The 21,449-nt window shown below is 46.9% G+C and overlaps 1 protein-coding gene across 6 annotated transcripts in view; it reads right to left on the reverse strand.

Moving 5' to 3' along the window:
• Positions 1–21,449, reverse strand: part of rcc1l (RCC1 like) — a 225,259-nt gene that overhangs the window by 56,343 nt on the left and 147,467 nt on the right. For 4 of the 6 annotated variants that reach the window (XR_011933644.1, XR_011933641.1, XR_011933642.1 and 1 more), the window contains one exon: positions 328–413. The exons of the other annotated variants lie outside the window; for them this stretch is intronic. Coding sequence is in view for 1 of the 4 variants with exons in the window: in XM_072469101.1 (XP_072325202.1) it covers positions 328–413 (86 nt within the window). In the remaining 3 variants the exon portion in view is untranslated. The remainder of the gene's footprint in view (positions 1–327; positions 414–21,449) is intronic. 6 annotated transcript variants of the gene reach the window in all.

A 21,449-nucleotide genomic window follows, 5' to 3' on the forward strand; every position in this document is an offset into this window, starting at 1 on the left:
TTTTCTTGCTGAGTTTTTTTGCATTCCATATCAAGATGCAAAACTGAACCCTATCTATACAGGAGACAGGGAAGAATCTCTGGTTGACCACTGTCTGCCTTCAGAGAATAATTAGGTCAAAGTTTCCTTTGAAATGTGTGCAAGTGCATTAAATCAAGAGCTGAAATTGGGATGAAAATTCAAGACAATACTGTTTTGAAAAACTAATTCAAGCTCTTCCACTGAAATCCAGATTTTCTGCTAAATTTAATTCCATGATGTTGACATGACATGAAAAGTGATCCCAAATTTCTGTGACTCTGAAAATGAAATTAGCGAAAGGCTTACCCGCCAGGGAAAGTACTGATCGTCCATTCTCCCAATGCCAAGACAGCCGCGCAGATTCTTGCCCCAGACAAAGAGCTCGCCGCAATCTGGAAGATGAAAACATTACTGATTCGACTGTGAAGCAATTAATTTTTAAAAACTCAAGTTTCTCTTCCTTTTTATTAATTCATGCTTTCAGGAGAAATGAGTGTCGCTGGCCATCATTTCTAACTCATTCCTATTTGTGCTCTAGAAGTTGGTGCTGAGCTGCCTTCTTGAATGACTGCACTCCATGTAGTGTCGGTACACACACAGTGCTGTTAGGTAGGGACTTCCAGGATTTTGACCAAGTGACAGCGACATATTTCCAACTTGGGACATTGAAAGAGTTGGAGGAACTCACAGATGATCATCTATTTGTCGATCATAGAATCCTACAGTGCAGAAGGCGGCCATTTGGCCCATCGAGTCTGTACCGACCCTTGGAAAGAGCACCCTACCTAGGACCATGCCCCCACCCCTCCCCATAACCTAGTAACCTCACCTCAACTTTAGACAGCAAGGGTCAATTTACAGTGCAGAGTTCTCTCAGTACTGCCCCTCTGACAATGCGGTGTTCTCTCAGTACTGCCCCTCTGACAGTGCGGTGTTTTCTCAGTACTGCCCCTCTGACAGTGCGGTATTGACTCAGTACTGCCCCTCTGACAGTGTGGTGTTCTTTCAGTGTTACCTCCCTGACAGTGCGGTGTTCACTCAGTACTGCCTTTATGACAGTGCGTTAATGTCTCAGTGCTGCCCCTCTGACAGTGTGGTGCTCATTCAGTACTGCTCCTCTGACAGTGCAGGGTTTTCTCAGTACAGCCCCTCTGACAGTGCAATATTCTCACAGGACTGCCTCTCTGACGTTGCAGTGTTCACTCAGTACTGCCTCTCTAACAGTGCGTTGATATCTCAGTGCTGCCACTCCGACAGTGCGGTGTTCACTCAGTCCTGCCCCTAAGACAGTGCGATGTTCATTCAGTACTGCCGCTCTGACAGTGCGGTGTTCACTTAGTACTGCCTCTCTGATCGTGCTGTGTTCTCTCAGTACTTCCCCTCTGCAGCTGTATCGAACCTTAGTTTGCAGCTGTATAGAACCTTAGTTAGGCCACACTTGGAGTATAGTGTTCAATTCTGGTCGCCACACTACCAGAAGGATGTGGAGGCTTTAGAGAGGGTGCAGAAGAGATTTACCAGAATGTTGCCTGGTATGGAGGCCATTAGCTATGAGGAGCGGTTGAATAAGCTCGGTTTGTTCTCACTGGAACGACGGAGGTTGAGGGGCAACCTGATAGAGGTCTACAAAATTATGAGGGGCTTAGGCAGAGTGGATAGTCAGAGGCTTTTCCCCAGGGTAGAGGGGTCAATTACTCGGGGGCATAGGTTTAAGGTGAGAGGGGCAAGGTTTCGAGTAGATGTACGAGGCAAGTCTTTTTACACAGAGGGTAGTGGGTGCCTGGAACTCGCTACCGGAGGTGGTGGAGGAAGCAGGGACGATAGTGACATTTAAGGGGCATCTTGACAAATACATGAATAGGATGGGAATAGAGGGATACGGACCCAGGAAGTGTAGAAGATTGTAGTTTAGTCGGGCAGCATGGTCGGCACGGGCTTGGAGGGCCGAAGGGCCTGTTCCTGTGCTTGTACATTTCTTTGTTCTTGTTCTCTGACAGTGCGGTGTTCTCTCAGTATTGCCCCTCTGACAGTGCAATATTCTCTCAGAACTGCCCCTCTGACAGTGCGGGGTGTTCGCTCAGTACTGCCCCTCTGAGAGTGCGGTGTTCACTCAGTACTTCCCCTCTGACAGTGCGGTGTTCGCTCAGTACTGCCCCTCTGACAGTGCAGTGTTCACCCAGTACTGCCTCTCTGATAGTGCTGTGTTCTCTCAGTACTTCCCCTCCGACAGTGCACTGTTTTCTCAATACTTTCCCTCTAACAGCAAGGTGTTCTCGCAGTACTGCCCCTCCGACAGTGCAGTGTTCACTCAGTACTGTCCGTCTGACAGTGCGGTGTTCTCCCAGTACTGCCGCTCTGACAGTGCAATATTCTCTCAGAACTGCCCCTCTGACAGTGCGGGTGTTCGCTCAGTACTGCCCCTCTGAGAGTGCGGTGTTCACTCAGTACTTCCCCTCTGACAGTGCGGTGTTCGCTCAGTACTGCCCCTCTGACAGTGCAGTGTTCACCCAGTACTGCCTCTCTGATAGTGCTGTGTTCTCTCAGTACTTCCCCTCCGACAGTGCACTGTTTTCTCAATACTTTCCCTCTAACAGCAAGGTGTTCTCCCAGTACTGCCCCTCTGACAGTGCAATATTCTCTCAGTACTGCCACTCTGACAGTGTGGTTTTCTCTCAGTACTACCCATCTGACAGTGCAGTGTTTTCTCCTTACTGCCCCTCTGGCAGTGCGGCGTTTTCTCAGTACTGCCCCTCCGACAGTGCGGTGTTTTCTCAGTACTGCCCTTCATTGCTGATCTGATTGTAACTTCAACCCCACATTCTTGTCAATCCCTGATAATCTTTCACCCCCTTGTTAACCCCTTGTTAATAAAGAGTCTAAATTTGACTAGGCCAATATTTACTAGAGTTTAGAAGATCGAGAAGCAATCTCACGGCAATATAAAATTCTCAGGTGACTTGACAGGGTGGATCATGGGACAATGGGAAATTTAGAACATGGGGTCAGTAATTTAGAACTGAATATTGGGGAGATCTCGTCACACAAAAGATTGTGAGCCTTTGGATAACTGGCAGAAAGAAGTGGAACTAGTTCTCTCCTTAATGAACCCTAGGGCCTGTTGATCTTTTCCCTAATTATAGTGTCACGTGAGAGTACTTGTAAGACATAGAACATAGAACATAGAACAATACAGCGCAGTACAGGCCCTTCGGCCCACGATGTTGCACCGAAACAAAAGCCATCCAACCTACACTATGCCATTATCATCCATATGTTTATCCAATAAACTTTTAAATGCCCTCAATGTTGGCGAGTTCACTACTGTAGCAGGTAGGGCATTCCACGGCCTCACTACTCTTTGCGTAAAGAACCTACCTCTGATCTCTGTCCTATATCTATTACCCCTCAGTTTAAAGCTATGTCCCCTCGTGCCAGCCATTTCCATCCGCGGGAGAAGGCTCTCACTGTCCACCCTATCCAACCCCCTGATCATTTTGTATGCCTCTATTAAGTCTCCTCTTAACCTTCTTCTCTCCAACGAAAACAACCTCAAGTCCATCAGCCTTTCCTCGTAAGATTTTCCCTCCATACCAGGCAACATCCTGGTAAATCTCCTCTGCACCCGCTCCAAAGCCTCCACGTCCTTCCTATAATGCGGTGACCAGAACTGTACGCAATACTCCAAATGCGGCCGTACCAGAGTTCTGTACAGCTGCAACATGACCTCCCGACTCCGGAACTCAATCCCTCTACCAATAAAGGCCAACACTCCATAGGCCTTCTTCACAACCCTATCAATCTGGGTGGCAACTTTCAGGGATCTATGTACATGGACACCTAGATCCCTCTGCTCATCCACACTTTCAAGAACTTTACCATTAGCCAAATATTCCGCATTCCTGTTATTCCTTCCAAAGTGAATCACCTCACACTTCTCTACATTAAACTCCATTTGCCACCTCTCGGCCCAGCTCTGCAGCTTATCTATATCCCTCTGTAATCTGCTACATCCTTCCACACTATCGACAACACCACCGACTTTAGTATCGTCTGCAAATTTACTCACCCACCCTTCTGCGCTTTCCTCTAGGTCATTGATAAAAATGACAAACAGCAACGGCCCGAGAACAGATCCTTGTGGTACTCCACTTGTGACTGTACTCCATTCTGAACATTTCCCATCAACCACCACCCTCTGTCTTCTTTCAGCTAGCCAATTTCTGATCCACATCTCTAAATCACCCTCAATCCCCAGCCTCCGTATTTTTTGCAATAGCCTACCGTGGGGAACCTTATCAAACGCTTTGCTGAAATCCATATACACCACATCAACTGCTCTACCCTTGTCTACCTGTTCAGTCACCTTCTCAAAGAACTCAATAAGGTTTGTGAGGCATGACCTACCCTTCACAAAGCCATGCTGACTATCCCTGATCATATTATTCCTATCTAGATGATTATAAATCTTGTCTCTTATAATCCCCTCCAAGACTTAACCCACTACAGACGTGAGGCTCACCGGCCTATAGTTGCCGGGGTTGTCTCTGCTCCCCTTTTTGAACAAAGGGACCACATTTGCTGTCCTCCAGTCCTCTGGCACTATTCCTGTAGCCAATGATGACATAAAAATCAAAGCCAAAGGTCCAGCAATCTCTTCCCTGGCCTCCCATAGAATCCTAGGATAAATCCCATCAGGTCCCGGGGACTTATCTATTTTCAGCCTGTCCAGAATTGCCAACACCTCTTCCCTACGTACCTCAATGCCATCTATTCTATTAGCCTGGGGCTCAGCATTCTCATCCACAACATTATCTTTTTCCTGAGTGAATACTGACGAAAAAATTCATTTAGTATCTCGCCTATCTCTTCAGACTCCACACACAATTTCCCATCCCTGTCCTTGACTGGTCCTACTCTTTCCCTAGTCATTCGCTTATTCCTGACATACCTATAGAAAGCTTTTGGGTTTTCCTTGATCCTTCCTGCCAAATACTTCTCATGTCCCCTCCTTGCTCGTCTTAGCTCTCTCTTTAGATCCTTCCTCGCTACCTTGTAACTATCCATCGCCCCAACCGAAACTTCACACTTCATCTTCACATAGGCCTCCTTCTTCCTCTTAACAAGAGATTCCACTTCCTTGGTAAACCACGGTTCCCTCGCTCGACGCCTTCCTCCCTGTCTGACCGGTACATACTTATCAAGAACACGTAGTAGCTGATCCTTGAACAAGCCCCACTTATCCAGTGTGCCCAACACTTGCAGCCTACTTCTCCACCTTATCCCCCCCAAGTCACGTCTAATGGCATCATAATTGCCCTTCCCCCAGCTATAACTCTTGCCCTGCGGTGTATACTTATCCCTTTCCATCATTAACGTAAACGTCACCGAATTGTGGTCACTGTCCCCAAAGTGCTCTCCTACCTCCAAATCCAACACCTGGCCTGGTTCATTACCCAAAACCAAATCCAACGTGGCCTCGCCTCTTGTTGGCCTGTCAACATACTGTTTCAGGAAACCCTCCTGCACACACTGTACAAAAAACGACCCATCTATTGTACTCGAACTATATCTTTTCCAGTCAATATTTGGAAAGTTAAAGTCTCCCATAATAACTACCCTGTTACTTTCGCTCATATCCAGAATCATCTTCGCCATCCTTTCCTCTACATCCCTAGAACTATTAGGAGGCCTATAAAAAACTCCCAACAGGGTGACCTCTCCTTTCCTGTTTCTAACTTCAGCCCATACTACCTCGGAAGAAGAGTCCCCATCTAGCATCCTCTCCGCCACCGTAATACTGCTCTTGACTAGCAGCGCCACACCTCCCCCTCTTTTGCCTCCTTCTCTGAGCTTACTAAAACACCTAAACCCCGGAACCTGCAACATCCATTCCTGTCCCTGCTCTATCCATGTCTCCGAAATGGCCACAACATCGAAGTCCCAGGTACCAACCCACGCTGCCAGTTCCCCTACCTTATTTTGTATACTCCTGGCATTGAAGTAGACACACTTCAAACCACCTACCTGAACACTGGCCCCCTCCTGCGATGTCAAATCTGTGCTCCTGACCTCCATACTCTCATTCTCCCTTACCCTAAAACTACAATCCAGGTTCCCATGCCCCTGCTGCATTAGTTTAAACCCCCCCAAAGAGCACTAACAAATCTCCCCCCCAGGATATTTGTGCCCCTCAGGTTCAGATGTAGACCATCCTGTCTGTAGAGGTCCCACCTTCCCCAGAAAGAGCCCCAGTTATCCAAAAATCTGAATCCCTCCCGCCTGCACCATCCCTGTAGCCACGTGTTTAAATGCTCTCTCTCCTTATTCCTCATCTCACTATCACGTGGCACGGGCAACAACCCAGAGATAACAACTCTGTTTGTTCTAGTTCTGAGCTTCCATCCTAGCTCCCTGAAAGCCTGCCTGACATCCTTGTCCCCTTTCCTACCTATGTCGTTGGTGTCAATGTGGACCACGACTTGGGGCTGCTTCCCCTCCCCCCTAAGGACCCGGAAAACACGATCCGAGACATCACGTACCCTTGCACCTGGGAGGCAACATACCAAACGTGAGTCTCTCACGCTCCCACAAAATCTCCTATCTGTGCCCCTGACTATAGAGTCCCCAATTACTAATGCTCTGCTCCTCTCCCCCCTTCCCTTCTGAGCAACAGGGACAGACTCCGTGCCAGAGGCCCGTACCCCATGGCTTACCCCTGGTAAGTCCCCCCCCCCACAAGTATCCAAAGCGGTATACTTGTTTCTCAGGGGTACGACCGCAGGGGATCCCTGCACTGACTGTTTTTTCCCAGTCCCTCTTACAGTTACCCACCTATCTCCAATCTTTGGTGTAACTAATTCCCTGAAGCTGCTATCTATGACCCCTTCTGCCTCCCGAATGATCCGAAGTTCTTCCAACTCCAGCTCCAGTTCCCTAACTCGGTCTTGGAGGAGCTGGAGATGGCAGCACTTCCTGCAGGTAAAATCAGCAGGGACACTAACTGCATTCCTCACCTCAAACATCCTGCAGGAGGAACATTTGACTCCCTTCCCTGCCATTCCTCTAACTTTCTACCAAGATCTGGCTAAAAAATAATAATAATATAATAAAATATGGTACTTACCTCAGACCAATGGGTTTTATTATTAGGTTAGAGGAGGAGGGCGGGTGGGAGACACTACACGTGTAGTGTCTCGGGTTTCCTCTCCACCAGAATTTATTAGGGAGGGTCTTCCCAGACGTCCGCGGGTCGACTTCCTGTTCCCGCCTAAAAAACTAATTTAAAATAAAATAAAAAAAAAAGAAAAATTCTCAGCTCCTGCTGAAATTGACTAACCAGCCAGCTGTTCTCACGCCGCCGAAATCGACTGGCCTGCCCCTGCAAAGACAAGTGCTTTTAAAGGTTGACTTACCTCCCAGCAACCTCCTTCCGCAATGCTCCCGCTGAAACTGACTCACCACTCACCAGCTGTTCTCCCGCCGAAATCGACTGGCCTGCCCCTGCAAAGACAAGTGCTTTTAAAGGTTGACTTACCTCCCAGCAACCTCCTTCCGCAATGCTCCCGCTGAAACTGACTCACCACTCACCAGCTGTTCTCACGCCGCCGAAATCGACTGGCCTGCCCCTGCAAAGACAAGTGCTTTTAAAGGTTGACTTACCTCCCAGCAACCTCCTTCCGCAATGCTCCCGCTGAAACTGACTCACCACTCACCAGCTGTTCTCCCGCCGAAATCGACTGGCCTGTCCCTGCAAAGACAAGTGCTTTTAAAGGTTGACTTACCTCCCAGCAACCTCCTTCCGCAATGCTCCCGCTGAAACTGACTCACCACTCACCAGCTGTTCTCACGCCGCCGAAATCGACTGGCCTGCCCCTGCAAAGACAAGTGCTTTTAAAGGTTGACTTACCTCCCAGCAACCTCCTTCCGCAATGCTCCCGCTGAAACTGACTCACCACTCACCAGCTGTTCTCCCGCCGAAATCGACTGGCCTGCCCCTGCAAAGACAAGTGCTTTTAAAGGTTGACTTACCTCCCAGCAACCTCCTTCCGCAATGCTCCCGCTGAAACTGACTCACCACTCACCAGCTGTTCTCACGCCGCCGAAATCGACTGGCCTGCCCCTGCAAAGACAAGTGCTTTTAAAGGTTGACTTACCTCCCAGCAACCTCCTTCCGCAATGCTCCCGCTGAAACTGACTCACCACTCACCAGCTGTTCTCACGCCGCCGAAATCGACTGGCCTGCCCCTGCAAAGACAAGTGCTTTTAAAGGTTGACTTACCTCCCAGCAACCTCCTTCCGCAATGCTCCCGCTGAAACTGACTCACCACTCACCAGCTGTTCTCCCGCCGAAATCGACTGGCCTGCCCCTGCAAAGACAAGTGCTTTTAAAGGTTGACTTACCTCCCAGCAACCTCCTTCCGCAATGCTCCCGCTGAAACTGACTCACCACTCACCAGCTGTTCTCACGCCGCCGAAATCGACTGGCCTGCCCCTGCAAAGACAAGTGCTTTTAAAGGTTGACTTACCTCCCAGCAACCTCCTTCCGCAATGCTCCCGCTGAAACTGACTCACCACTCACCAGCTGTTCTCCCGCCGAAATCGACTGGCCTGCCCCTGCAAAGACAAGTGCTTTTAAAGGTTGACTTACCTCCCAGCAACCTCCTTCCGCAATGCTCCCGCTGAAACTGACTCACCACTCACCAGCTGTTCTCACGCCGCCGAAATCGACTGGCCTGCCCCTGCAAAGACAAGTGCTTTTAAAGGTTGACTTACCTCCCAGCAACCTCCTTCCGCAATGCTCCCTATGGATGTTTAAGCAATGTACCTTTAAGAAAACAGTGAGGGGCTGTTTAGCACAGGGCTAAATCACTGGCTTTGAAAGCAGACCAAGGCAGGCCAGCAGCACGGTTCGATTCCCGTAACAGCCTCCCTGAACAGGCGCTGGAATGTGGCGACTAGGGGCTTTTCACAGTAACTTCATTTGAAGCCTACTTGTGACAATAAGTGATTTTCATTTCATTTCATGTCAGAGAGTGGGTGGAGCAGAGGTCAGGTCAGCCATTTTGCAGTTTAGTTTTGCAGTTTTGAAAAGAGCTGGTGTGTGTCTGTGTTTTGCAGTGAGCTGTATCGCTGCCATGAAAGACTATCTCTGGATCATTTGGGTGATTTAAAGTAAAGCCTTTAACCTGATGTGATTTTGTTTAAAGGTGTTAAGTCTCTTGGAAGTTTGAAGGAACATTTTAGGGAATTATTTACTGTTGCAATATTTTCTGAGTTATCTTTGAAGTAAGGGGGGTTAAGAGATTCAATGTTTATTTAAGATGTTAAGTTGAGTTCATGGAATAAACAGTGTTTTGTGTTTAAAAATCCACGTGTCCATAATTGTAATCCCACACCTAGGGAAAAAGCCGTGTGCTAGGAAAAGCAACAAATCCATTAAAGTGAGAGGTTGCTTGAACTCCATGATAATTTTGGGGTTCTGAAAACGCCTCGCCCATAACAATTGGGGGCTCGAGGGGGATAAAAATCTATCTATTGGATTGGCTTTTGTGAACTTAAAGACAGTGAAGGATTGTTGCTTTTCCGGTGTGGTATTTTAGTTTAAGTGGGGAGAGTGTTGTGAACAATGGCTCTTTCAGAGGCTCAGAAGTTTTTGGGGGTGGAGAAGGTCACACGTAGTACTTTACGGACAGAAACAAAAAGCAGACTGTTAGATTTGGCAAGAACATTGCAGTTAACATTACCTGAGAAAATGCGAAAAAATGAGGTAATTATGGCGGTGGTTAAGCATTTAAAGTTGCCTCAGATAGAGTTTGACTCATTGGAAATGGCAAAAATTCAGTTGCAAATTAAACAAATGGAACATGAGAAAGAATTAAAGCGGCTGGCATACGAGAGTGAGAGGAAAAAGAAAGAGAAAGAGAGAGAGAGGAAAAAGAAAGAGAGAGAGAGGAAAAAGAAAAGGAGAGAGAAGAAAGGAGAAAATAAAGAATAGCCCTAGCAGGACAAAAAGAAGAAAAAAAAGGGAGATACAGATCAGGAAAAAAGATAGAGAGGGAGTTTGAACTTCAGAAAATGGCCATGAAACATGACAATCAGTTAAAATTGGCAGACGTAAAGGGAAACGTACAGATGGATGAGGACAATGAGACAGAGCGTCATAGTCGAAGACGTGGTGAGGCTCTATTTAAATATGTCCAAGCATTGCCAAGGTTTGACGAGAAGGAAGTGGAAGCGTTTTTCATTTCATTTGAGAAGGTAGCTAAACAAATTAAATGGCCACAGAACATGTGGGTGTTACTGATTCAAACAAAGCTGGTAGGTAGAGCTAGTGAAGTGGAGGAGGTATCTGGAACGTATGAGGAGGTGAAGAAATCCATCTTAAGTGCATATGAGCTAGTGCCTGAAGCTTACAGACAATGGTTTAGAAATTTAAGGAAAGAATTTGGTCAAACATACATGGAGTTTGAAAGGTTCAAACAGAGTAATTTTGATGGGTGGATAAGGGCTTTGAAAATAGAACAAATGTATGAAGCTCTCAGAGAAATTATACTTTTGGAGGAGTTTAAAAATTCAATTCCTGATGTAGTGATAACTCATGTGGAAGAACAGAGGGTTAAAACTGTGAGATTAGCAGCGGAAATGGCAGATGATTATGAATTAGTTCATAAATCAAAGATTGGTTTCCGACATCAGTTTCAGCCGGTGAGGGATAGAAACTGGGGACATGAGAAATACTCGTGGTAAAGGTAAAGGTGATCTGATGGGAGACAATAAAGAGAGTGTACCTCAGATTAAAAAAGAAATCCAGGAGGGTGGAAAAGAAATGAAAATTTTCAGATGTTTTCACTGTAATAAACTAGGCCATGTAAAGTCACAGTGTTGGTGGTTGAAGAAAAGCACTGGGAAGGCTGATGTGGTAAAACAGGATAAGACGGTGGGGTTTGTTAGAGTGGTAAAGGAAAGCCCAAGGGAAGCGAAGGAGGTGCAAATGATTGTGCAGCCTGTTCAAGAAGTAATAGTTAAGAAGGTGCCAGATGACTTCCGGGTGCGGCGATGACCAGCTAAGTCGCACGTTTCGGCAGCTCCCGGTGGAACAGACTTTTGGGCTCTTGATAGGAGCCCCAACGGCAATTTTAACGGCTAAAAACACCGTGCGGTAAACCAGAAGGGTGTTCCCCCTGGACACGGATGGAAAAAGGAGAGGAAAGTGGCCGGATTGCAGCGGATCCTTTGGAACAACGGCAAGGAAGGCAAGCAAAAACCAAGATGGCGTCGGAAGGTGGCAGTTTCATATGGGGCCCTGAACAACAAGAGTTCTTGAAATGCTGCGTGGAGGAGATAAAAAAGGAAATGAAGAAAGAGTTGTTGGCCCCGATACTACAGGCGATCGAAGGGCTAAAGGAGGAACAAAAGACCCAGGAGCAGGAGCTTCGGGTCGTGAAGGCGAAAGCAGCCGAGAATGAGAACGATATACAGGGCCTGGTGGTGAAGTCGGAGATACAGGAGGCACATCAGAAACGATGTGTGGAGAGGTTGGAGGCACTGGAAAACAACGCAAGGAGGAACAACCTGAGGATTCTTGGCCTTCCTGAAGGTGTGGAGGGGGCGGACGTCGGGGCATATGTGAGCACGATGCTGCACTCGTTAATGGGAGCGGAGGCCCCGACGGGTCCGTTGGAGGTGGAGGGAGCGTACCGAGTTATGGTGCGAGGATCGAGAGCAGGAGAAACTCCCAGAGCCATAGTGGTGAGATTCCTCCGTTTTAAGGATAGAGAAATGGTCCTTAGATGGGCGAAGAAAACTCGGTGCAGTAAATGGGAGAACGCGGTGATCCGCGTTTATCAAGACTGGAGTGCGGAGGTGGCGAGAAGGAGGGCGAGCTTTAATCGGGCCAAGGCGGTACTTCATAAAAGGAAGATAAAATTTGGAATGCTGCAACCGGCAAGACTGTGGGTCACATATCAAGGGAGGCACCACTACTTTGAGACGGCGGATGAAGCGTGGACTTTTATTGTAGAAGAAAAACTGGAATGAGTGGATTATGAAAAAGAACGTTTGGACAAAGTGGTGGGGCGAATGTGGGGGGCGAAGAGGGGTTTTATGTTCTAATCCTGCGGTATGGTAACTTTTCTTTCTCCCACAGGTGGTGATGGGGGGAGGTGGGGAGGGAGAGGAGATGGGGCGTTGGCCATGGGAGGCGGGGCCGAGGGAGAAGCAGGCTATGATAATTATGGCGGGAATAGAGAAGCAGGAAGGAGGGGGCGTCGCACGGTGCGAGCCGTGGTCACGGGGGGAAGCCGAGGTCAGCCAGAGTTTGCTGACTTCTGGGAGCAACATGGGGGGAGTAATTACGCTAGCGGGGGGTCTAGCGGGGGGGGTGGGAGGGGGGAATTACTGGGTTGCTGCTGCTGGGGAAAGGGGGGAGTGGGTACGGGAGAGGATGGGTGGGGGGGCACCGCCTGGGGGAGATACAGCTGCGTGGGAACTGGGTGAGAAGCTGGAAAAAGATGATGGCTAACCGGGAAGGGGGTGGGGGGGGTGGGAAGCCCCCCAACTCGGCTGATCACGTGGAACGTGAGAGGGCTCAACGGGCCGATAAAGAGGGCACGAGTACTCGCACACCTTAAGAAACTTAAAGCAGATGTGGTTATGTTACAGGAAACGCACCTGAAACTGATAGACCAGGTTAGGCTGCGCAAAGGATGGGTGGGGCAGGTGTTCCATTCGGGGCTGGATGCGAAAAACAGGGGGGTGGCTATATTAGTGGGGAAGCGGGTAATGTTCGAGGCAAAGACTATAGTGGCGGATAACGGGGGCAGATACGTGATGGTGAGTGGCAAATTACAGGGAGAGATGGTGGTTTTGGTAAACGTGTATGCCCCGAACTGGGATGATGCCAACTTTATGAGGCGAATGCTAGGACGCATCCCGGACCTAGAGACGGGAAAGCTGATAATGGGGGGAGACTTTAACACGGTGTTGGAACCAGGGCTGGATAGGTCGAAGTCCAGGACTGGTAGGAGGCCGGCAGCAGCCAAGGTGCTTAAGGATTTTATGGAGCAGATGGGAGGTGTGGACCCGTGGAGATTCAGTAGACCTAGGAGTAAGGAGTTCTCGTTTTTCTCCTATGTCCATAAAGTCTATTCGCGCATAGACTTTTTTGTGTTGGGTAGGGCATTGATCCCGAAGGTGAGGGGAACGGAATATACGGCTATAGCCATTTCGGATCATGCCCCACACTGGGTAGACTTGGAGATAGGGGAGGAAACAGGAGGGCGCCCACCCTGGAGAATGGACATGGGACTAATGGCGGATGAGGGGGTGTGCCTAAGGGTGAGGGGATGTATTGAAAAGTACTTGGAACTCAATGACAATGGGGAGGTTCAGGTGGGAGTGGTCTGGGAGGCGTTGAAGGCGGTGGTTAGGGGGGAGCTGATATCAATAAGGGCACATAAAGGGAAGCAGGAGAGTAAGGAACGGGAGCAGTTGCTGCAAGAACTTTTGAGGGTGGACAGACAATATGCGGAAGCACCGGAGGAGGGATTGTACAGGGAAAGGCAAAGGCTGCATGTGGAATTTGACTTGCTGACTACAGGCACTGCAGAGGCACAATGGAGGAAGGCGCAGGGTGTACAGTATGAATATGGGGAGAAGGCGAGCAGATTGCTGGCACACCAATTGAGGAAAAGGGGAGCAGCGAGGGAAATAGGGGGAGTGAGGGATGAGGAAGGAGAGATGGAGCGGGGAGCGGAGAGAGTGAATGAAGTGTTCAAGACATTTTATTAAAAATTATATGAAGCTCAACCCCCGGATGGGAGGGAGAGAATGATGGACTTTTTGGATCGGCTGGAAATTCCCAAGGTGAAAGAGCAGGAAAGGGTGGGACTGGGAGCACAGATCAAGGTAGAAGAAGTGGTGAAAGGAATTAGGAACATGCAGACGGGAAAGGCCCCGGGACCGGACGGATTCCCAGTTGAATTTTACAGAAAATATTTGGACTTGCTCGCCCCGGTACTGACGAGGACCTTTAACGAGGCAAAGGAAAGGGGACAACTGCCCCCGACTATGTCCGAAGCAACGATATCGCTTCTCTTAAAGAAGGAAAAGGACCCGCTACAATGCGGGTCCTACAGACCAATTTCCCTCCTAAATGTGGATGCCAAGGTCCTGGCCAAGGTAATGGCAATGAGAATAGAGGAATGTGTCCCGGGGGTGGTTCACGAGGACCAAACTGGGTTTGTGAAGGGGAGACAGCTGAACACGAATATACGGAGGCTGTTAGGGGTAATGATGATGGCCCCACCAGAGGGTGAAACGGAGATAGTAGTGGCGATGGATGCCGAGAAAGCATTTGATAGAGTGGAATGGGATTATTTGTGGGAGGTGTTGAGGAGATTTGGTTTTGGAGAGGGGTATGTTAGATGGGTGCAGCTATTGTATAGGGCCCCAGTGGCGAGTGTGGTCACGAATGGACGGGGATCGGCATATTTTCGGCTATATAGAGGGACAAGGCAGGGATGTCCTCTGTCCCCATTACTGTTTGCACTGGCGATTGAGCCCCTGGCGATAGCGCTGAGGGGTTCCAAGAGATGGAGGGGAATACTTAGGGGAGGAGAAGAACACCGGGTATCTTTATATGCGGATGATTTGCTGCTATATGTGGCGGATCCGGCGGAGGGGATGCCAGAAATAATGCGGATACTTGGGGAGTTTGGGGATTTTTCAGGGTATAAATTGAACATGGGGAAGAGTGAGCTGTTTGTGGTGCATCCAGGGGAGCAGAGTAGAGAAATAGAAGACCTACCGTTGAGGAAGGTAACAAGAGACTTTCGTTACCTGGGGATCCAGATAGCTAAGAATTGGGGCACATTGCACAGGCTAAATTTAACGCGGTTGGTGGAACAGATGGAGGAAGATTTCAAGAGATGGGATATGGTAGCACTGTCAATGGCAGGGAGGGTGCAGGCGGTTAAGATGGTGGTCCTCCCGAGATTCCTCTTTGTGTTTCAGTGCCTCCCGGTGGTGATCACGAAGGCTTTTTTTAAAAGGATAGAAAAGAGCATCATGGGTTTTGTTTGGGCCGGGAAGACTCCGAGAGTGAGGAAGGGATTCTTACAGCGTAGTAGGGATAGGGGGGGGGCTGGCACTACCGAGCCTAAGTGAGTACTATTGGGCCGCTAATATTTCAATGGTGAGTAAGTGGATGGGAGAGGAGGAGGGAGCGGCGTGGAAGAGATTAGAGAGGGCGTCCTGTAGGGGGACCAGCCTGCAGGCTATGGTGACAGCCCCATTGCCGTTCTCACCGAGGAACTACACCACGAGCCCGGTGGTGGTAGCTACACTGAAGATTTGGGGACAGTGGAGACGACATAGGGGAAAGACCGGAGCATTGGGGGGGTCCCCGATAAGAAACAACCATAGGTTTGCCCCGGGGGAAATGGATGGGGGATATGGAATGTGGCAAAGAGCAGGAATAACGCAACTGAAAGATCTATTTGTGGATGGGAAGTTCGCAAGTCTGGGAGCGCTGACCGAGAAATATGGGTCGCCCCAAGGGAATGCATTCAGGTACATGCAAGTGAGGGCTTTTGCGAGGCAACAGGTGAGGGAATTCCCGCAGCTCCCGACACAAGAGGTGCAGGACAGAGTCATCTCAAAGAAATGGGTGGGGGATGGTAAGGTGTCGGATATATATAGGGAAATGAGGGACGAAGGGGAGACTATGGTGGATGAACTAAAAGGGAAATGGGAAGAAAACTAGGGGAGGAGATCGAGGAGGGGCTGTGGGCAGATGCCCTAAACAGGGTAAACTCGTCGTCCTCGTGTGCCAGGCTAAGCCTGATTCAGTTTAAGGTATTACACAGGGCACATATGACTGGAACACGGCTCAGTAAATTTTTTGGGGTGGAGGATAGGTGTGCGAGGTGCTCGAGAAGCCCAGCGAATCATACCCATATGTTTTGGTCATGCCCGGCACTACAGGGGTTTTGGGTGGGGGTGACAAAGGCGCTTTCAAAAGTAGTAGGAGTCCGGGTCGAACCAAGCTGGGGGTTGGCTATATTTGGGGTTGCACAAGAGCCGGGAGTGCAGGAGGCGAGAGAGGCCGATGTTTTGGCCTTTGCGTCCCTAGTAGCCCGGCGCAGGATATTGCTAATGTGGAAAGAAGCCAAGCCCCCGGGGGTGGAGACCTGGATAAATGACATGGCGGGGTTCATAAAGCTAGAGCGGATTAAGTTCGTCCTAAGGGGGTCGGCTCAAGGGTTCACCAGGCGGTGGCAACCGTTCGTCGAATATCTTGCGGAAAGATAGATGGGGGAAAAAAGAAGGCAGCAGCAGCAGCCCAGGATTTGGGGGGGGGGGGGGGGAGGGGGAGGGATGGGGGGGGGGGTGGGCGGGGGGGGTGTAGCCTGTGACAAGGCAGTTGCCAATTAGGGCTAGTTTTCATTTTTGTTATTTAATATTTATTTATTTTTTGTTTTTTGTTTATATAAAAAAAGGTCAGTGTTATCTGTATTGTTATAATGTTGTGTAAAGGATGCACAATGTACTGTGTTGGTTGACCAAAAATTTTCAATAAAATATTTATTAAAAAAAAAGAAGGTGCCAGATGTATTTAAAGAATTTACTTGTGTGGGTAATGTTTACTCATGTAGTGGGTAAAGTTGTGTGGGTAAAGTTTACTCATATCAGGAGGAGCAGGTAAAGAAGTCACAATTTTAAGAGATACAGAGGCTAGTCAATATTTAATGGTAAGAGATGAGGAATTATGTAGTTTGGGAAGAATGTTGCCAGAAAAGGTGGTGATATGTGGAATTCAGGGTGAGAGGAGTAGCGTTCCATTATATAAGGTAAGGTTGGAAAGTCCAGTGAAGAATGGTGAAGTGGTAGTAGGAGTAATAGATAAACTATCTTGTCCAGGAATACAGTTTATCTTGGGTAATGATATAGCTGGATCACAGGTGGGAGTGATGCCTACTGTGGTTCATAAGCCAGTGGAAAATCAGTCAACTGCAGTGTTGAAGGACGAATATCCTGCGATTTTTCCGGATTGTGTAGTAACAAGGTCGCAAAGTCACAGGTTAAGACAAGAGGAGAAATCAAAGAGTGAAGATGAAGTTGAAGTGCAATTATCAGAAACGATTTTTGATCAGATGGTTGAAAAAGAACAAGAACATGCTGTAAACTTCTATGATTCTATGATTCTAACAGGTGGAGTATGAGGCGGATATTTTTAGTTCAGGAAAACTGGCGGAGTTACAACAGAAAGATGTAGAAATAAAACGGATATATCAGAAAGCATATACGGAAGAGGAATCTGAGAGTATACCAGAGTGTTATTACCGTAAAAGTGATGTCTTGATGAAAAAAATGGAGACCTGTACATATGCAGGCGGATGAAAAGTGGGCAGAAGTTCATCAAGTAGTATTGCCGGTAGGGTATAGAAAGGAGATGTTGCGAGTTGCACATGAGATACCAGTGGGAGGTCATTTGGGAATAAGGAAAACTCAAGCTAAAATCCAGAAATATTTTTATTGGCCTGGACTACATAAAGGTGTAGTTAAATTTTGTCAATCGTGTCACACATGTCAAGTGATAGGGAAACCTCAAGCAGTGATAAAACCAGCGCCCTTAATACCCATTCCAGCATTTGAGGAACCTTTTACGAGGGTCATAATTGATTGTGTAGGACTGCTTCTTAAAACAAAAAGTGGGAATCAATATCTTTTGACTATAATGGATGTGTCTACTTGGTTTCCAGAGGTCATTCCAGTACGTAATATTACAGCTAAAAGGATTGTGGAGGAGTTACTTAAATTCTTTACTAGATATGGACCACCCACAGAAATTCAATCGGATCAAGGCTCAAATTTTACTCCAAAGTTATTCAAAGAAGTTACGGATAGCTTAGGAATAAAACAATTTAAATCAACTGCGTACCATCCAGAATCGCAGGGAGCGTTAGAAAGGTGGCATCAGACATTAAAGACAATGTTGAGGGCATATTGTCAAGATTATCCAGAGGATTGGGATAAAGGAATTCCATTCGTATTGTTTGCAATTAGGGATGCACCTAATGAGTCTACCAAATTTAGTCCTTTTGCACTAATTTTTGGTAATGAGGCAAGTGGACCACTTAAATTGATTAAGGAAAAATTGGTGGGTGTGAAATCAGAAATTACATTGTTGGATTACGTGTCAAATTTTAAGGAACGATTAAATAGAGCAGGTGAATTGGCGAGACAACATTTGAAAGTTGCACAAAATGTGATGAAACGGGTAGCAGACAAGAAATCCAAAGTTCGTAGTTTTGCCAGTGGGGATAAAGTTTTAGTGTTGTTACCAATGGTAAGGGAGCCTTTAAAAGCTAGGTTTTGTGGACCGTATCAGATTGAAAGGAAATTAAGTGAGGTGAATTATGTGGTAAAAAGACCAGATAGAAGGAAGACTCACCGAGTGTGTCATGTGAATATGCTTAAAAGGTACTTTGAAAGAGAAGGAGAGCAAACGGAGGAGGTTTTAATGATTCTAACTCAAAGTGACGAACCAAATCCAGATGACTGTGAATTTGACATCCATCAAATTAAATTGGAAAATTAGGATGTTCTTAAAAATTGGGATGAATTGTTAAGTTACCTTCCAGAGGAAAAACAAACTGACCTGAAAGAGTTATTGATATCACATGGGCAAGTCTGTAGAGATAAATTGGGAAGTACTAAAATGGCTATACATGATGTAGATGTGGGAAATGCTGTTCCTATCAAACAACATCCATATAGACTTAATCCTTTAAAATTGGCACAGGTTAACAGAGAGATTGAGAGTATGCTGAAGAATGGCATAATTGAAGTGGGTTGCAGCCAATGGAGCTCATCATAGTGATGGCACCTAGACCAGATGGTACCCAACGGTTGTGTGTGAATGCAGTTACAAGAACGGACTCTTATCCTGTCCCACCATTGAAGGATTGCATGGAGAAAGTGGGACAATCTGCTTTTATTTCCAACTTCCAGACATGGAAAGAACATTTAAAACATCAGATGGAGTTCTTCGATCGACTTCAGGTGGCGGGTTTGGCGATGAACCTAGACGAAAGTGAATTTGGAGAAGCCCGAATCACTTTCCTTGAGGATTTTCCGATACCCTCAAGATGAAGGGAGGCAATGTGATCTCTTAACATGAATGAATGTGATCGAACGTTTGTGCAAAAAGTTTGTGGCGTGATTACTCCACTGATGGAATTGCTCAAGAAACGTAAAGAATTTCAATGGACAGCGGACTTTCAACAGGCCTGAAAGCTGTGATCACCAATGTTCCTGCATTGCAAGGGTCTCTGTGGTCAGATTGAACTAAAGTATCTGATTCTAAAGAGAAATGCCGAGGAGTAGAGGAATGGATGGATCGTGCAGAGACTTTGTTCAAAGAGACTGACAATCGAGAAGGTTTTCGGTTGGAGGAAGACAAAGAAACATGGACTATATTATTATACCTGTTTGCAGGTGTTGTTTTAAAAAAAACAAAAAAGGTATATTTACTGTGTACATTTCTTTCTGGATGGTGCAAAAGTGAAAAATGAAACCATCGAGGGCCGAAGGGCCTGTACTGCGCTGTAATGTTCTATCTTGAAGTTGATGGTTTATTTTTTTTTCTTGGGGGAAGGTGTCATGTGAGAGTACCTGTAATACATGGATGTTTAAGCAATGTACCTTTAGGAAAACAGTGATGTCAGAGAGTGGGTGGAGCGGAGGTCAGGTCAGCCATTTTGCAGTTTAGTTTTGCAGTTTTGAAAAGAGCTGGTGTGTGTCTGTGTTTTGCAGTGAGCTGTATCTCTGCCATGAAAGACTATCTCTGGATCATTTGGGTGATTTAAAGTAAAGCCTTTAACCTGATGTGATTGTGTTTAAAAGTGTTAAGTCTCTTGGAAGTTTGAAGGAATATTTTATGGAATTATTTACTTTTGCAATATTTTCTGAGTTATCTTTGAAGTAAGGGGGGGTTAAGAGATCCAATGTTTATTTAAGATGTTAAGTTGAGTTCATGGAATAAACATTGTTTTGTGTTTAAAAACCCAGGTGTCCATAATTGTAATCCCACACCTAGGGAACAAGCCGTGTGCTAGGAAAAGCAACAAATCCATTAAAGGGAGAGGTTGGTTGAACTCCATAATACATTTTGGGGTTCTGAAAACGCCTCGCCCATAACAATAGTTTGTGAAACCTTACCACATTGATGTTCACCTGATCAGCCTGCAGTTACCAGGACTGTCTTTACACCCCATTCTTGAAGAAGGGCATCATATTTGCCACACTCCAATCCTCTATCACCTCCCCCATATCTTTGCAAGTTTGAAAAGTTATGCCAAGCCCTTCCACTATCTCCACCCCTATTTCCTTTCGCAACCCGAGATGCAAGCCATCCAAACCAGGCAACCTAGTCATTCTAATAATGTAGCCCCCGTTTCCAGTACATTTGGTCTCAATTTTCACCGTGTCCATTACCTCCACAATCTCCACTTTTGTCAGCATCTTTTTTCTCAGTAAAGAATCCTAGAATCCCTACAGTGCAGGAGGAGGCCATTTGGCCCTGCGAGTCTACACCGAACCCCTGAAAGAGCACCCTACCTAGGCCTACTCCTTCACCCTAGCCCCGTAGCCTCACCATATTTACCTAATCTGCATATCTTTGGACACTAAGAGGCAATTTTAACATGGCCAATTAACCTAATCTGCACATCTTTGGACTGTGGGATGAAACCGGAGCACCCAGAGAAACCCATGCAGACGCAGGGAGAATGTGGAAGTTCCAAGTCAACCAAGGTCAGAATTGAATCCGGATCCCTGACTCTATGAGGCAACAGTGCTAACCACGGTGCAGCCCCAGACAGTACTTAATTAAGCCTCACAGCAGATATTTTCATCCCTAATAGCCATCTCTTATTAGCCACTTACAAGATTTTTGGGGTTCTCTTTCATGTTATTTGCCATTCTTGGTTCAATTCCTCTCTTTTCCAGTCTTATTTTCCTCTCCACTGCTTCTTCCAAATTACTGTATTTAGCCTGGTCTTCAATTGAAGAATTCACCTGATAAACACAATCACTATCTTTTTTGTTGTATCATGTTCTCTCTCCCTGGTCATCCCTGGTTTTGGTTCCTTGATTCTCCCTGTTGCTGGACCTGAATCATCTCCTTAAATATCACCCATTGTTGCAATAGTTTTTCTTGACAGTCTTTAGTTCCACTTTACTATGGCGAGATCCTCTCTCGTCCAATCGAATTTGGAAATTCTACTTTACATTATTATTTGTTTCAATCACTGTTTTAATTATTATTTCTATTGCAATTACTATTTTACAATTGCTGTTCCATTATTAATACAATGATCATTTTCTCTTATCCAAGTGTCCTCCCACTGACATTTTGGCCACTG

This window comes from Scyliorhinus torazame, chromosome 12 (genome assembly GCF_047496885.1).
Source record: "Scyliorhinus torazame isolate Kashiwa2021f chromosome 12, sScyTor2.1, whole genome shotgun sequence".
Classification (NCBI taxonomy): Eukaryota; Metazoa; Chordata; class Chondrichthyes; order Carcharhiniformes; family Scyliorhinidae; genus Scyliorhinus; species Scyliorhinus torazame.